General features: G+C 41.7%; 1 protein-coding gene across 1 annotated transcript; it reads right to left on the bottom strand.

Annotated features, from left to right (window-relative positions):
• Positions 1–654: 654 nt before the first annotated feature.
• On the bottom strand, positions 655–18,500 carry GIPC3 (GIPC PDZ domain containing family member 3). Its single transcript, XM_033956300.1, has 6 exons — positions 18,044–18,500; positions 14,879–15,064; positions 13,747–13,927; positions 7,325–7,437; positions 5,469–5,550; positions 655–2,695 (listed from the first exon to the last, which is right to left on the bottom strand). Exons 1-6 carry the CDS (start codon positions 18,302–18,304, stop codon positions 2,544–2,546), a joined length of 975 nt encoding a protein of 324 aa, XP_033812191.1. The 5' UTR covers positions 18,305–18,500; the 3' UTR covers positions 655–2,543.
• Between the last annotated feature and the right edge of the window lie 272 nt (positions 18,501–18,772).

The raw sequence follows: 18,772 nt of genomic DNA on the forward strand, positions 1-18,772 counted from the left end.
TAATCTCCCCAGCTCCCTAGTTATTAATGCCATTTGAGGCAAAGGGTTGTTGGTCTAAGGCCTCACCCTGTTCTGTAGTCTATAATATATAAAGCATGTTGTACACACAGAAAAAGGACTTATAAATTACAAGTTTGCATACATGATCGGTGCAAGGTCTTGTGGCAGTGACTCAGAGAAGGAGCTCTTCAGATGGCAGGGCATGGAGATCTCTGTCATCTCAGGTATTTATATTTTGAGCTTGGGGGAGGGGGGGGCACTGGTGGAAAAGGGAGGACAGTAGTGGAAGGGCAAGGGAAGAAAGTAAATTTCATGCCTACCCAAAACTGGACATCTGGCTATACCACTATATAATAAGGCTAAACTCTAATCAATGACAATATCAACCATACAGATAAATGTATCCCACAACACGGAGGAAGCACAATCCCATGTGTGAAAATGTAAACCAAAAAAAGGAGCGGGGAAGGGACATGATCAACCAAACTTCAGGGACAAATCAATTTATTAAAAATATATATAAAGAACCAATACATATACAACATTTACACAAAAATATGCAGGCCTAACAAAAGAGTCTTTCAATCCTTTTTGTGATGGACCCCAACACAGTCTATGTTTCGGCTATAAAAGCCTTCCTCACGGGTGTATAAATGTAGCCCAGTAGATGGCGCCGAGGTACAGGAAATAAAGCCAAAAAGGAATACTCTTAATATCTTGTTAGGAGCCTGCTACTCAACATGGTTCCAAATGTGAAAAAGAAAAATGTTGCATTGTTGAAGAGAATCCTTTACTGTTTAGTTTTAAAGTAACTGACTTACCTCCAGGAGAACTAAATGGAGGTCTGAGCTCCCAGACTACTAATCGACCACTGAGTTTCCACTGAGGATCATCAACCTTGTGCCCATTTGCCCCCCCCCCCTAACGTGAGATTGCACTGTGAGACTTGCAACTATTATAACAAAGATCCATTTGGGATTTCCAATTTTTGGGGGGATGGGGAGGGGGGACAGATTGTTACTGTGTAGCTACTAATTGAGATTTTTTTTCTGACCTCTGGTACTAATGGTAATAGTACAAGATGGAACACTTAACTCTGTGGAAACCTTCGAGAGAGAAGAGACCTCTGTAAAATTCTCATGTGCATCCTGACCCATGACACGGACTCTAAGGTTGCAGTCATTGATCACAACACTTGAAGGTAGTGCCAAACCTATGGAAGTGTAAATGAAACCCTACCAGAGCTTGGGATGATAGGGAAGCTTATCATCTGCTGGATATTGAGAAATACAGGGTTCTTAAGTGATGACAGTGCTCATGAAGGATAATGGTAAAGAGTAATGAAAATAGTGAGCCCAAGATCAGAACACTACCTAGGACACAAAGGCACCATTAGTTCTTGGACAATCCTGGAAATTATCATTGGTATTGACATTACTCCCAATTGCATTATACCACATCTAAATCTGTCTTTGTTATCATTGAGTCTTCCTCTTGTCTGTCAAGTATTTGCAATGCAATGGCTAGACATAGAAACAGAAAACTTAAGGTAGATAAAGACTCTATGGCTCGTCCATGCCATCTACTATCTCTTCCTTACAGATTTATTAACTGTATTTTCATGAAGAGATTCACCCAAAGTGGTTTACAATACAGCATGGGATCCCTCAGAGGTTTAAGTTAAGGAGATCAGTCATTAGTAGTGGAATCTCTAGGAAAGTAGACTTGGGGGTAGGTAAGTAGTGTGGGCAGACCTGATGGGCTATGGCCCTTATCTGCCGTTATTTTCTATGTTTCTATGAATAGTAATCAGGTACTCTTAAGTATTATTGCTCCTTTGTAGACAGTCTTACATGGCAATGCTTTTATTTGAACGGAAATTACCACAAAATCTCAGTGGCCTGAAGCCTCTCATCAACAGGCTCCACTAAAAACAATAAGACTACCAGGAATACAGTTAGGGTGACTGTGTCAAGAGACTTGCAGCCTATCCCATCATACATGACATCTATATCAGCGACACCTATGGCCCCTTGTACAGAGCTGTGGTAAATGCACTGAAGCACATAGGAATTGAATGGGCTTCGATGCGTTTGCGCATCGCTATTGCGACTTTGTAAAAGGGGCCTCTAATTTGTTGTTAGGGAGCCATGTGTTACTCTTCAGCACCCTCAGTAGAGATCATTTTCAACCCACAGAAGCGTAGAATAGCATATAAATTACGTCAACATCTGGCTATGTTTTGAAAAGTACTTCTGATGTTAATGCAACCGAGGAAAGAAATTGTTTGCACCAAGAACTATTTACCCCAAATTGTGTGTGTGTGTGCAGCAGATCTGGGTTAAGTCACAAGCTGTTCTCAGTAGATAGAGATTTGATTCAGTTTCCTACTTCTAAATAGGAACAGGGATACAGATTTGGTTATCTCCGTGGATGGAGAGGGAAGGGTCTACTACTGCCAGGCATGGGAAGAGCTATTTGGGTCATTAGGAGAAAAGTGGAGCAGAAGAAGATACATTGGAGCTGATCCCTCGTCATAACTGTTATTTACACATGCTTTTTGCTTCATGAATTGCTCCCCACACCTCCACTACAAACTCGTCAGGGAACGCCAACTCTCCCAGCATGGAGTCCAAACCCCGGGCAAATTCTTCAGGGTTCAGTTTGCCAATTGCTGTCTCCACCATTGTTGAGGCTGTAGGCACAAAGAAGAGGAGCACAAAAGTAAAACAATCTGCACAAAATTGCTTAAAATATCTATATCCATATATTTATCATACAACATCTATCACTTAGAACAGTGGTCTTCATTAATTTGTAAGCTGGGGTCACTTTGGATAATGAGCTGAAGGAGAGCCACTAAATATTTTGCCAAGAGGGGGAGAAGGGGCCACAACCCTGCTGACATCCATCCGTAGAACACACCTTCAGTCTTCCTTGGGAAGTATTTTCCAGGTTGTGACCATTTCCAAATGCATTCTCTTGTCTATTGAGAAATGCCTTTTTTTCAAACATGTGCTTTTGCCCCCCCCCCCCCCCCTCTACAGTACTTTCCCCAGAGAGGCAGAGCAGCGGAAAAAAAAGAACCCCAACAACTAGAAACACAGAGGGCTGCCAGAGGTTTCTTGGGTCCACCATTGGTCCCCGAGCCTTGCAATGAAGAACACTACCCTAGACTCTCCCCAGAATGTATTATGTATGTATACACATGCACACACACACTTCAGCCAAGAATCTGTAGGCTTGTGCTTTGATACTGGTTTTCTGATCAGATAACCAATATTTCTGGCCAAGGATGAACAGAACAAGCTCTGATTTCATGCTTGCAGAGTTGTTCACTTAGCAAAAAAGTCTTAAGATTTTAGATGTAGCCAAGTATTGATTCTGCACTAACATCTACATTATTAGGGGAAACATTAGACAGATGACGGCCCACATCCACTCTATTCAAATAGATTCCTGTGTCTCAGGAGTATATTCAACTATCACAAGCTGTGGCTCCTAACTTTGAGAGTTCCTCATCTTTCCACTTATAACATTTACTAGGGCTAAGTGCCTAGATTTATTAAAAATTTAGGAGTATAAAATCTAGGTGGCAACAGTGAAAAAAGGAGCTTAGCACTGATTTTTAGTACGCATGCCTAAATTTATATGCGTGACTTTTAAGCTCCCAAATTTAGATGAATTATCAACTGAAAACATGGAGGGCCATGTTTGATAGAGCATCTAAGTCCAATTTGGACTTCTTGAGAAATGCGTCCAAAAATCAGGAGGTGAAAATATCCATTTTTTGAAACAGCTAGACATCTATCTTTTTTTTTTTTTTCTTTTTCAAAAATCATCTATCTAGACATTTTGGACCGGATTCTATAAACGGTTTCCCGATTATAGGCGGCCAACTGCTGCCTAACCAGCCAATCGGGATGCATGTTTCCTTAAAAAAACCTCCCATGACAGGCCGCCTACATTGGAGGTGCCTCTGGGAGTCTAGGGAGATGCGTAAGCCTGCCTAAGCTCGCCTAAGGCTAGGCATGGGCGTGGTGTGGCCCAGAAGTAGCCTTAGGCAGACCTAGGCAGCGGTATGTGTCTCCCTAGGCTAGCAGGAGACGCGTACAATGTAGGCCAGCAAAATTACGGCAGGAGGGATGCCCAGTTCCTCCTGCCCAGCACCCCCCCTGAATAATTGCAGCAGGAGGGATGCCCAGTTCCTATTGCCGGACCTCCCCATAGATCACATGGTAGGATGGATGTTCAGTCCCTTCTGCCAGAATCCCCACCCCCACCCCTCCATATATCGCATGGCAGGAGGTATGCCTAATCCCTCCTACCAGAACTCCCCAGACCCATAGATTGCACCCCCACCAGGACCCCCTAACCCCCTGGACACGCCCTCTAACCTCTGTCGTTGGCTAGATGGATGGCTCCTACCTGCGTCCAGCCGTCCCACCTCCGCTGCAATGGCAGGCCTGCCCCTTCCTGGTGCATCATGGGATGCACTGAGGAGGGGCCTAATGGCCTGATTGGCCCAGGCACTTAAGGCCCCTCCTGTAGGACCTGGACCAACTAGAACCTTAGGCCCATCTCCCGATGCACTGGGAGTGGCCTAAGATTCCGATTGGCCAGATCCCCTAGGGAGCCCCATAGCCTTCTCAGTTTGAAAAATGGCCACAAACTTAGGAACCTAACATAGGAATATGAACTTAGGTGCTCAGCTTTTATTTATTTATATATCAGGTCACACCGTTAGAAGAAAAATACATCATTTTTGGGAAGATCGAAGGAAACAGGCAAAGAGGATGACCTACAATCAGATGGCTGGACATGTTGAAAACAACCATAGAAATAATGCTGGAGGACCTTACCAGACTAGCACAAAAACAATTTCTTTTTAGATCTGTAATTCATCAGGTCGCTAGGACTCTAACATGAGTTGATGGCACCTAACAACAACTATTTTTCCTAATATTTTTTATTCAAAACCACTTGTTTTTAGCTGTTTTGTGTTCAGATGTTTTCACTTGAATTTGTTCTAGAGTTTTAAAATAAAGCAATCTGTTGTCTTCAGAGTAATTCAGTTTTGCCCGTAAGCCTTCAATATATCAGGTGCAAGTTGAAGTTTTGAGATGTAGCAATGTGTGAAAGAAGACCAACTGGTCACATTTATAACAATGGTTCTCTTCATTTTCATCTAGACAAAAAATTCTGAAATTGGTTGATGGTAGACAGGTACATTGGCCCCTTTCTCTGAGATATTCAAGGTCTACAAGGGAACCCTCTTACTATAGCTTAGTACACACAAACAGGTATATGCTAATGTATATTAGCACACACTAAGTTTCAGTAAAAGAGCCCCGAGAGTTAATAGAGTGATTGTCAAAATTATTGTTTTGTTATAGTTAATTAGAAATGTGGATTTTTCTAACTAGCCATTTTATAACTGTGGGCTCCAATTTGGCCGTCATCCTTACCCAGCTCCACATCCCGAATGCCCATATAACTTTCCAACAAGTCATCAACTCTCTTCGCTGCTTCTTCTTCAAATTCGCTGGGCTACAAAGAGAAGATATTCAATTCGTGAAAAGAGCGATAAGACCATATGGCCCATGAAGGGATGACAGTATCCCACTCATAGGGCCCCCGATGCTTTTACTGCACCAGGCAACGTATTACAGTTTCATTAGCATCGTAGGAACCTTAATTAATATTGCAGAATTCATTATGTATTTATAAGATGAAATCAGTCACAAGATGTGTATACAACAGTCTTACAGTCACACACATCTCCTTATAGTACAACAGAAATGTTGCTTTTTTTTTTCCTATGCTCTCTTTCCTCTGCATGCTTCTTTTAGCTGCAACACAGATGTTTAGCTTATCAGCATCTAGTCTCTACAACAGTGTATTGCAAACTATGTGCCTACCGAGATTCCAGGTGTGCCGTGAGACGCCAGGGAGGAGGAGAGGTGCCAGCTGACTGCCTATAGCAGGGGTGTCCAACCTGCGGCCCAAGGGCCACATGTGGCCCCATGAAGTATTTTGTGCGGCCCTGGTCGAGGGCGATGCAGTGTTTTCCTCTGCTGCCCCCAGGTGTTTACTGTCTTGCCAGCTCCCTCCTCTGTCTTGCTGCAGCGTTTGCGCGGCCCCAAAAACATTTTTTTCAGCCAATGCGGTCCAGGGAAGCCAAAAGGTTGGACACCTTTGGCCTACAGGATGTGCCTCTTGCACCGAGAGGCAGAACCTGTAGGCAGTTAGCCAGCACCAGTGCCTCTCCTTCTCGCATCTTCCCTTCCAGCACCCCTCTGGCCACTCAGGGCCCGTCTGGAGGGCCTTCGCGCAAGTGTGATGACATCATTGCTTCGAAGTATGCACACTTCTGGATGCCTCGAGCCACAGCCACCACGTTTAGTGTGTCGCAGCTTGGCAAGGTTTGCAAGACACCATTCTACAACAAAGGCACTGAAGAGAAAAATGCCTCTGTAAGCTTCCTGGAACTTAGTTTCAAGGTTTCCATTGGATACAGGAGGTTTTGGGGTTGTGTGTGTGTTTTTTTTTTAAAGCTTAATTAAATGTACATTGTGCTGATAAAAGAGAAGCTATTTCAGGATCGTATGGTGGTAGAAACATCACCAAGTAAGGAAAGTGACAGGACATTTCCTGTAAGTCTGAGAAAAGAGGATGTAGCCACATTTGTTGGGAATCTGGTATGTTGGGAGATAAGGTTCAGAATTCCCCTTATGTTTTTCAGTGATACGTTCAGTTGCTGGTAAGCTGGGCCCAGAGCAGCTGGTTTTGATCCAGATCACAGCAACATTGCTCATACTTAGGCCCACATACATATAAATTTTGAATAGCTTTCAAGTAGGGAGAGGCAGGTAACTATTCTTTGGGTTCCCAGCCAGCTCTGTTCCTTTTTATTTCTGTTATAGCATGCACAAGAAAAGCATAGAGTTACAAATCCATCCATGCAATAGAGGTGAAAGAATGGCTCAATCTTATGAAACCAAAAAGGCAAAGACTTTGGAAGATAATCTTCTTGAGGTAATGTTTATTAAAATAGATGAATAAAATCAAGGCAAATCCATCCATTTCTACCGATAGGGGTCAGCTGTGGAACTCTTGGGCGTTTTTTCTTTGCCTCAGTCTTATGAAAACCAGTGGTGCCTGTCAGTAACTGTTCTGGGTGTTATGAAAATTTAAACTTGGTGTTCACTATGATCAGACTACTGCAGTAGTTTCTTGTCTTTCAAATTCAGCATTCTGGAGAATGCAAAACCACTCCAGTCTACTTGCCTCCAACTTTAGGCTTGATGCTGTTAATGCTTACCATATCCTCCACAGTGGCTATGCCCTTGGAACGTAGGCGCAAAGTTTCTCTCCCGCTGGCTATTTTGCCTTCACTTGGGCATTTGCTAGCTTTACTCCTTTGTCCAATCATGTCTGAAACACACGTCAAGTGTCACGTTAGGATAAAAAACTTGGATTAAGAGCATAAGAATTGCCACTGCTGGGTCAGACCAGTGGTCCATCATGCCCAGCAGTCCGCTCTCGCGGCGGCCCCTAGGTCAAAGACCAGTGCCCTAACTGAGACCAGCCCTACCTGTGTACGTTCCGGTTCAGCAGGAACTTGTCTAACTTTGTCTTGAATCCCTTGAGGGTGTTTTCCCCTATAACAGCCTCCGGAAGAGCGTTCCAGTTTTTCACCACTCTCTGGGTGAAGAAGAACTTCCTTACGTTTGTACAAAATCTATCCCCTTTTAACTTTAGAGTGTGCCCCCTCGTTCTCCCTACCTTGGAGAGGGTGAACAAACTGTCTTTATCTACTAAGTCTATTTCCTTCATTATCTTGAATGTTTCGATCAAGTCCCCTCTCAGTTTTGTCTTTTCAAGGGAGAAGAGGCCTAGTTTATCTAACCTCTCACAGTATGGCAACTTCTCCAGCCACTGTAAAAATGGCAAATTGTAACCTGTAAACTGTATATTATGTATATTGGTATTAGATCCCAGTAGGTGTCAAGTTAGGATAAAAACTTGTATTGAAAAAATGTATTTATTTAAAAATGTATATACGGTGACAGTGACAAACTGTGTTAGACTCTATGTAGGGTTACCAGACGTCTGGATTTCCCTGGACATGTCCTTTTGAGGACATGTTCGGGGGTCCGGATGGCTTTTCAAAACCCAGCACATTGTTCGGGTTTTGAAAAGCTTCCAACAAATTGCCGTCAGGCAGAAGGGCATTTCCCCAGCGCGGATGCCCTCCTGCCCGACGAGAGCAGGCAGTGGGGAGAGGGGCTATGGCGGGATTGGGAGTGAGATCGGGGCATAACGGGGTGGGGATGGGATGGGTGGACCTGGGTGGGCCAGGGGGCAGGTCTAGGGGTACAGATTTTCCATTTGGAGAATCTGGTAATCCTAACTCTATGGGGCTCATTTTTGAAACCAAAAAACATTCAAAAGATGACAAAGTGGCAGATGGACTTTTTTTCTGAAAAACATCCAAATTGCAATTTTTGAAATTCATAGATGTGACATTTTTTTCTGCAGTTCATCTAAATCATAAAAGAGCATGTTAGAGGTTTGTTTTAGGCAAGACTAGAGTAGGCTTACAATTTGGATGTTTTTCTGTGATAATGGAATATGGACGAAGGGCTATATTCTATAAACAGCGCTGTAATTTAAGCACTGGTAGGTGCCTTGATCAAGCCTACTGGCACCTAACTTAATAGCGTCAGGTATTTAGCCAATCAGAGTCTTAGGCCTCTCCCAGTGCATCCCAGAATGCACTGGGAAGGAAGCCTAAGACTCTGGTTGGTCAAGGCACCTAAATCCCCTCCCCCTTAGACCACACCCCAGTGCATCTCAGGATGCACCGGGAAGTAGATGGCCCACCATTCTGAAGAGACGGGCCTGCCGGCCAGAGGGAGTAGGCATCCCTCCAGCCAGCCTTACAGATAAAGGTATGGGGAAGGTCTGGGTAGGTTTTGGGGGAGGAGGATGTTCAGGGGGTCATGTGTTGGGGAGGGGGGTGCTGGCAGAAGGGACTGGGCATCCCTCCTGCCGGGGATGTTAGGGGGTGGGTGGTGGCAGGAGGGATTGGGCATCCCTCCTGCTGGGGATTGTTTTGAGGGTTCCGGCAAGAAAATCTGGAACCCTTCCTGAGTCAGTATGTCATGCTCCCTCTCTGGCCTTATTCAAATGCAGCCGTAAAAAAAAAAATCCTATCTTTTTGAGGCTGCTTATAAATTTTAACCCCTGATTCTCCAGATTTCAGATTTCTTGAATTTAACCCTTTCTTACTAAATTAAATTCCCAAACTCTGTATAAATTCTATGTATTTCTTTAGTTTTGTATACATGTAGTAGTGCCATAGAAATGTTTCAGGAAGTTTCTGCAGATACTAGGAGTTTTCCTGCAGCTGTGGGAGTAGAGATTATATTATGAAGGGAGCGCCCTATGACTTTAAGCACCCCTCCCTACCCCCTCAAAAATAACCCAATGAGACATAAAATTTAAAAGAAAATGTTCAAGCTAGCTAGGAATTTGGGTTATTTCCAGGTTAATTCTGTCAGTCTTTTGAGCTGTTTGTGCTTTATAGTTTCAGGCTGGTCTTCACAGCCTTGAACTCTGCTTCTGTACCCTGGCTTTCTCTCATGCATGCCAGCAGCTGTCTATGAGCCCTACTAGGCCTCTTCACAGACTAAGGAGATAGGAGGATAAATATTAATTTTCTAGGATGCCTTTATTTCTGGAAGAACTATGAAATGCTGTTTTCTTCTTGCCTCTCACTTCTTTGCAAATCTTAACTTTTGTGAGAATGTTATGCTCAGAAGGCTTGTTCAGAAACGCACTTTATGCGTCAGTAATTAGCCAAAATGGGTATGTGCTGCCAAGAATGAAAATCCTGTTAAGAAGGGTCTTGTGCTATCCATAGTGCATGACTCAGTGGAAAGATAGAGTAAAAATGAAAAGGATAAAGAAGGAGGGTCAACCTATCAAATGTTCTCCAAATCTGGATAATTATACATGGCAGAAAGAGGGTTACACATAACAGAACATTCTCTGTAGTTGTGCCAACCTTATGGAATATGCATCTAGTGCAGTGGTCTCAAACTCAAACTCTTTGCAGGGCCACTATTTGGATTTGTAGGGCTTCAGAAAAAATAGTTAATGTCTTATTAAAGAAATGACAATTTTGCATGAGGTAAAACTCTTTATAGTTTATAAATCTTTCCTTTTGGCTAAGTCTTAATAATAATATTGTAATTTATAGCTAATGAGACATATGTTGAAGAAACTGCTTTATTTTACTTTTGTGATTATGATAAACATACCGAGGGCCTCAAAATAGTACCTGGCGGGCTGCATGTAGCCCCTGGGCTGCGAGTTTGAGACCACTGATCTAGTGGATATTGAAGAATTTTCTGATCTGACTGTTTTTAGGCATAAATGTAAAACCAATTTATTTTCTTTGAATACAATTCTGTATATGTGTTGCAGTTTTTTGTTTGGTTTATATTGTACTAGACTATTTTAGAATTATTTTTTATATGTTTGATATGTACATATGAAGTGTTGCTGAAAGAAAGGATAGTGAAATTCCTAGAATTTAATGGGTTACAGGATCTGAGACAACATGGTTATACTAAAGGTAAATCGTGCCAAACGAATCTGATTGAATTTTTTGATTGGGTGACCAGATAATTGGATTAAGTATATATGGTAGATGTAATTTACTTAGATTTCATCAAAGCCTTTGACACAGTTCCTCATAAGTGGCTCTTGAACAAACTTGACAGGCTGAAGTTAGGACCCAAAGTGGTGAACTGGATTTGAAACTGGTTGACGGACAGACACCAGAGGGCGGTGGTTAATGGAATTCGCTTGGAGGAAGTAAAGGTGAGTAGTGGAGTCCCTCAAGGATTGGTGCTGGGGCCGATCCTGTTCACACGTTTGTGAGCAACATTGCCGAAGGGTTAGAAGGAAAGGTTTGCCTTTTTGCAGATGATACCAAGATTTGTAACACAGTAGACACCAAGGAGGGCGTGAAAAACATGAAAAAGGAGCTCCAAATGTTAGAGGAATGGTCTAATATCTGGCAACTAAAATTCAATGCAAAGAAGTGCAGAGTAATGCATTTGAGGATTAGAAGTCAGAAGGAGCTGCATGTGCTGAGAGGGACCTTGGAGTGATAATGTCCAAACATATAAAGGCAAAGAAACAGTGTGACAAGATGGTGGCTGTTGCCAGAAGGATGCTAGGCTGTATAGAGAAAGGAGTAACCAGTAGAAGAAAGAAGGTATTGATGCCCTTTTATAGGTCATTAGTGAGACCCCACTTGGAATATTGTGTTCAGTTTTGGAGACCGTATCTGGCATAGGACATAAGAAGACTTGAAGCAGTTCAGAGAAAAGCGACGAAGATGGTAGGAGGTTTGCACCAAAAGATACATAAGTAGAGACTGGAAGCTCTGCGTATGTATATCCCAGAGGAAAGGAGGGACAGGAGAGATATGATTCAGACGTTCGAATACTTGAAAGGTATTAACATAAAACAAAATCTTTTCCAGAGAAAGGAAAATGGTAAAACCAGAGGTTGAGGAATGGTAGACTCAAGAATAATGTTAAGAAATTCTTCTTTATAGAGAGGGTGGCTGGAATGCTCTCCCAAGGGAGGTGGTGAAGAGGAAAATGGTGACAGAGTTCATAAAAGCATGGGTTGAACACAGAAGATCTCTAAATCAGAAAATAATGGGTATATAGTGAAGAACTAAGGCCAGTACTGGGCTGACTTGCATGGTCTATGTCCCGTATATGGCCATTCAGTTGAGGATGGGCTGGAGTGAGCTTTGACGGAGACTTCAGGAGATGGAAGCACAGTACTGGGCAGAACTTTGGGTTTCTAGCCCAGAAATATCTACGAAAAAGGACAATTTAAATTAAATCATTAATTTATACAGCGTGTACAGTTGGGCAGATTGGATGGACCATTTTGGTATTTATCTGCCATCATTTATTATGCTATTATGATTTGTTTCAATTTGATTTTGTCTTACTATATGTTATATTTTTTTGTAATCAGCTGAGAACAGTATGAATTCTTTGAGATAGAAGAGCTTTAAATAAATAATGAGAAACAGAGTAATGCAAAGAATCAGCTGAGTATTACAGGGTTACCAGATGGCTCCAGGTCATCAGCTAAGCCAGTTCTGGTTTTGAATAGGCAATTTCTCAAAAAAAAAAAAAAAAGTGGAAACTACAAGCCCATAGATGCAATGTGGTAAACCAGGATCCTTGATATGCAACTAGCTCAATATCCCTAAGGATATTACCTTTGTTCAACTAGCATTCCCAGCTTGAGATCAAGCTCTGCAACCAGCTGTAGTTTTCAGAATATGATTAGTCTAATAAAAAGGCTACTTTCTATACCTTGAGGAAAGCTACAAATGTCTGGCTATCTGATCTACTATAGCAAAAACCTCAAGACAAAATATCCTTAAAAGACACCAAAATATAAGTTGGGCATGCCCTAGGGCAGGGGTGTCAAAGTCCCTCCTCGAGGGCCGTAATCCAGTCGGGTTTTCAGGATTTCCCCAATGAATATGCATTGAAAGCAGTGCATGCACATAGATCTCATGCATATTCATTGGGGAAATCCTGAAAACCCGACTGGATTCCGGCCCTCGAGGACCGACTTTGACACCTGTGCCCTAGGGCATTGCAGGAATGTTAACTCCTTAGACTACAGAGTCTAGGGAGTTAACTTTCCTGCAATGCCCTAGGGCTCGCCCAACTTATATTTTGGCTATCTGATCTAGACATAAATGGACGATGATAATTCAACGTCATATACAATAAGTCCAACAATTAAAATATTGGGAGTTGTTCTCGACCAATGTTTGATCATGAGAAACCAGATAGATGCAGTGGTCCAAAAGGGATACTACACTCTATGGAAATTGCGCACCATCAGATCAATCATTACTCCTGGGTCTATTAGACTATTGTAATATAGTTTATTTGATGAGCACTAAGAAAAATATGGCTAGAGTGACTTTGGTTCAGAACACAGCAGTGAGAGTAGTTTACGGCTTGAAGAAGTATGATCATGTGACTCATTATTATTGTGAGTTGCATTGGCTTCCTGTGGAGGCTCGCGTGATTTTCAAATTAGGATGTCTATGCTACAAAGCTGCCTTTGGAGCAGCTCCATTAGATTTAGTTGACAGGTTGCTTATACTGTCACATAAGAATAGCAGAAAATCATATGCCCTCTTTATGTTTCCATCAGTTAAGGGCTGCAAAAGTAAGAAATACCATGAGCATATAATCTCATACCAAGCAGCTTACTATGATAAAGATTTTTGTCCACTGATACTCAAGTCCAGCTCTTATGAACACTTTAGAAAACTGCTAAAAAATTTTCTCTTTTCTAAATTCCTGACCAATTAGATTATCACGCTCTTTTCTAACATAATTTGTGTCTTCATAGCATAGCTTTTTGTTAACCGCATTGAACTTATGGTTATGCGGTCTATAAATCTGTTGTTATGTTATGTTATGAGTTTCAGCAGCTCATTAAGGTTGTTCTACAAACAGTATTAGATCACATTTGGCCTCATCATGGTTTGGCACATCAGAAAGCGTCATAAACCAACTTAAACCAATGCTGGATCATATGTTTCAGTAAATTTATTTATTTATGAAGAAAACTTCATCACTATCCAGTCAACAGTTTGCTTTGACTTACCAAATGCTCTTTTTGGCTGAACCAGTCGGAGGGTAAATGTCTGTGATTTAGGAAGATCCCTTAGCATCTTGGCAACATCATAGTGACGGCAGCCCACAATGGTCTGGTCATTGATGGCCTCAATATTATCACCAACACACACGGTTTGGAGTCGGTCAATAACGCTCTCTTCTTTAATTCTCTGGAAGGGTGAGGATAATATAGAGAAGATCAATCTCCTGGCACACTACCCCATTCTAAAGTAGACCTTAACTCAGTTGACTGATGAAAAAATTATTTGTTGGGTACAGATCAATTGTATGGTACATCCACATTGGTTATTTGGGGGCACTCTTCCCATCTTTGTTCTAAAGTATATGAACCTCCCCCATTTAAAGAGAACTGGTCACATCTTTCAATCCCTCCTTTCCTGAACTTAGCAGTCCACAATGATCAGTCCACAATGATACTTTTTCCAACTTCACTCAACTACTCAGGACACTACACAACAGGTCCATAAAGTCACACAGTTCCTCTGGAAAACAAGGAGAATGAATAACATGAGATGATCTTCATGCATGGCCACATTGGGTGACTAACAACCAGAGCATACCCCATTGTCACTCACTTGTCAGAAGGGAGCAACAGCCTGGAGCACTGGAATGGACATTGTGGCCCAAGGTAAATTTACCATGCTCTTAAGTGACCTCTCTTTATATTTCTCTGTAAAGTTATAATGCATGAAAAATACAAAATAGGACTGAGCATCTTTTATTTTGTTAGAGTCATTCAAACGGCTGTACTATCATAATCTCAGCAGACCTTTTTGGCAAATAAAATGTTTAAAGAACATAAAGTATCGTAAAAGAGAAAATATATGGTAATAGCAAATGCATCTTAAAATGAATTAGAACCCCCCTCTCCCCCAAAATAGTAGCCATTAGTTGGGAGAAGAGAGGAAATGTTTTATGTAAGAAAAGCTTTGGCTCTACATATTTTTAATGCTGGGCAGTGGGGTGATGGAGACTAGCTTCAGGACAGAATATCCTCCCTGGTACTTGAATATTTTCTCCCACTATTAAATCATTTTTAAGTTTAAGCCTTCCAGGTGCTTTGTCTCTTGACAGCTTCTAACTGGAGCAAATGTACTTACTTTAATGAAAGCATAGCCAGCTCCATTGTCTGTAATTGTCAGCCCCAAGGCATCTTCAGTCTTGGTTATTTCCACCTCCTTTGTTTCACCTCTGACATGGGCAAAGATAAAATCTTCCAGACCAATCTGACCCCCCAGCAGTTTCTGCATGTCCACCTTGTGTGTGTTCAAAGTACAGAATAGAATCTGTGCCAGAGAATACATTTTATTTATATACTTATTATATTCATCAATCACATCTCCAAATAACCAATAGTAATTTAGAGTTTATAAAATCAAAGCACACACAACAATATCATAAGCATGCCAATTACATCTTAAATCATCGCCTCATTTTAGACAGACAAGTGTAAATGGAGGGGCAGCAAAGCTTTCTAACAATCTACCTGCCATTCAAAGCATCAAAATCAAACACCATAACGGAGGCAAAACTCAATACTTATGAAATTGGAAGCGTGAAAAATCAAAACTCAAAATAATAAACAACACGCTTGCCAGAAACATTGAGTATATAATTAACTGTTTATAATAAACTTTTCATATAGGAAGAATTTGTGCTCAGAGACATGGAGGAAAAAGGGGAATCAAATTCCCCCCCAAAACCTCACCACCCAATCATTGTTGCTACAGAGTCTGGATTTTTTTTTTTTTTATTTTTTGCAAGACAGCCTGGACATACTGTAGGTTTGTCCTTTTCATCTCTTAAAGTGCAGGTGAAGGCCTTGGCATGTTTTAGAGATTTAATTAAAGGAAAGTCCTTGGCTGTTCATCAGGACATAGTTTGATTTTTCCAGGGTATGTGACTTCTTTGTCTCCTAGCTTGTCTGTATGTCCCTCTTTGGGATCATAACCTTGTATTGTCAGTCTTGGTATCCATGCTGTTCATATCTCTGTCTGGTTATATGCTTAAGGACTTAACATTGAAGACTGAAAAAAGGTTTTCAGCAGTCTGCTGTCCCTTATATCTACATTGTTGCTGGGAATGGGACCAGAAGGTTTAATGAATTATATAACTTTCCCAATAAACAGAGCTACCTCCTGGTATAAACAGTCATTGAGGCTTTGATGAATAAATCTTTTGACTTTATAGGAACAAAGCTTTGGATTGATCTTATTATATCTTTAGAAAATTGTTAAAACCTTTTTATTTTTAATGATTGTTAAATGAATAATTTTGTATGGACACGAAATTTTTTTAAATTGTTGTTATCTGCCTAGAGTCTATTGTGTGAAATATAAATAAATATGAATAGAACAGAATAAATTGCATTGATTCCAGGTGCTTCTGTTGACCAGTTATGTGGCATCTTTAAGGTGAAAGGGACTAAGAGTTCCTTTTATCAAGCCACGCTAGCGGTTTAACGGGCGCAATACTGCGTGCTAAACCGCCAGCTGCGCTAGCCGCTAACGCCTCCCTTGAGCAGGCGGTAGTTTTTAGGCCAGCGCGGGGGTTAATGCGTGATGAAACATCGCGCACATTAATCCCGCTAGCGCGGCTTGATAAAAGGAGCTCTAAGAAGTATGCTGAATAGAACAAAGATCCCGGAATACTGGCCGAGTCATGCATTCCAGCTCTCCCTCATTTTACAGTTTTAGCATAGAATCACATACAAAATTCTTTTACTAACCTTCAAAACTAGACAAAATAGTCAACCAGAATTTGTCAATAACCTTCTTATTCCCTATAGTTAGAAACATAGAAAGAAGACGGCAGATAAGGGCTACAGCCCATCAAGTCTGCCCACACTATTGACCCACCCTTTTAAGTCTACTGACCCTCTTAAGTATAATTGTAATTATACTGCCACTCTACTGACCCTCTCTTTCAAGTCTATACCCTAGTGACCCTATCCCTTGGCATGACCCTCGTAGGGATCCCACATAGGTATCCCATTTGTTCTTGAAGTCTGGGATGCTGCGTGCCTCGATCACCTGCACTGGAAGCTTGTTCCATTGCTCGATCACTCTCTCCGTGAAGAAGTACTTCCTGGCGTCTCCACGAAACTTCCCTCCCCTAACTTCCCTTCCCTCTAAGATCTTCTTCTAAAAATCTGCTATCTGTTCCATCTCTGAAGTTTATCAACACAATGAGATCTACTATTTTCTCTGTCAGCGCTCCATCTCTTTGGAATAATATTCCGGTCCACTTACGGGAAGAATCAACTCTTCACCATTTTAAAACAAAATTAAAAACATTTCTTTTTCTTGATGCTTTCGAGACCTAAAAGCCCTTCTTAGGGCTACATAGTTTATTCTATTTTTAGATACCCTCCCTTTTGTTCTTTCCCTATATGTTCTCTTTCTTACTTGATAAATCGTAGCTCTATCCTTCTTCCTTTTTTGTTCCTGTTTGTTTTTAAATGTTTTAAATAATGATTATTGTTTTAAGGGATTTATAGTAACCCCATATATGTTTTTAACATAATGTTCACAGCCTAGAAGGCTAATTGGGCGGTTTATAAAATTTTTTAATAAACTTGAAGCTAAACCTCATTGGTATTAGAATTAGGTCTTCTGAAAGCTGTCATTTCATTGAGGACTTTAAACCAAACTTGATGAAACACAATGAAATTTACAACCTAGAGTCTCTTATGGCCCTCCTCACATACTACTGTACCTCTGTTTTCCTGTTATGCTAAGACTATAGAACTAAACAAGAGAGAAGGTGGGCATGCAGGCAAGTTCCTTTTTTCTGATTTGTTTTTTCTCATCATATTGAGATAATAAGATAGATACAACAGAGGAAGACCAGGGTGGATTGATTATAATAGCAGTAGGTATGGATGCCACTCTATCAACGTTTAGCCACCTGACTGAAGACCAGTGAATTAGTGCAACTATGCACAGGGTTGCCATGAATCAACACCAACTCAAAAGCATTTAGTAAAAGAACAACAAACTTCAGGCCCATGGTTAGCCTGTATCTCAGATTAGATCCTGACCAGTTCACTCAGAGGAAAATAATCCGAGACTAGCAGATGGACACATTTAAATCACTGCATCAACATTTTCTCAACTCTAGTTAAAAATAAATTATAAAGCTATCACAGGCTTGAAGGCAAAAGCCTTCCCCTCATTTGAGCAGCAGATGACAGCAATCAATCACAGGACTCACACATCATCCCCCTCCTCTCTTTATACTTTTTTCTCTGATCGCCCACTCACCTCTGTTGGGGAGATACTAAAGACCTCAGCTATTCTGGCATACAGTTCTTTCACATTGGTGAAACCCTCAATTTTGCCTGTTGAGCTGCCATGGGCTAGCTGAGTGTGGAAGACCAGTCTGGGCCGGATTCGTGCTGGTGGGGGAAGGGCGGGGGGTTGCTCCTCTGGGGCAGCAGGCACAGTCTCCCCGCGTTGCTTGGGGCCATGAACCTCTGCTGATGCACGATAGGATGTCTTCTCCTGGGACACACCGTTCTCCATGGGTTTTTCTGCCAGCTACCTGGTTCTCCTTTAATTCCTCTTCCTGATCCCTGTAGCAGGGAGAAGAGGCTGCAATGGGAACTGGCCTTTATGAATTATAGAGAGTGTTTTGCTTAGCACTCAGTAACAGGCAGGTAAAAAGATCTAAGCTGAGGCACACAGTGTAGGTAACTGTATCCTCCAGAGTGTAGGTAATCCAATTAGTGACGGAACAAGCCAGCCCATCATTCTGTTCATAAGCAGCACAGCAAGGTGTGGCATTGCTGAGCCTTGGGACCTGGAATGCCTTGGTGAAAGGAGGTTTGCAGCCAATCAGAGCTTGTTATAGCTGTCATTAGCACTGCAGAACTTTTATTCACAGCCTGATAATCAAGGAGAGGAGCAAGGTGGTTTTCTTTCTAATAGGCGGTAAGGTCATTACCAGAGCACACACTGGAGAATGGCATTAAGAGAACATAGCAGCTGTGG

Source organism: Geotrypetes seraphini, chromosome 8 (assembly GCF_902459505.1).
Source record: "Geotrypetes seraphini chromosome 8, aGeoSer1.1, whole genome shotgun sequence".
Classification (NCBI taxonomy): Eukaryota; Metazoa; Chordata; class Amphibia; order Gymnophiona; family Dermophiidae; genus Geotrypetes; species Geotrypetes seraphini.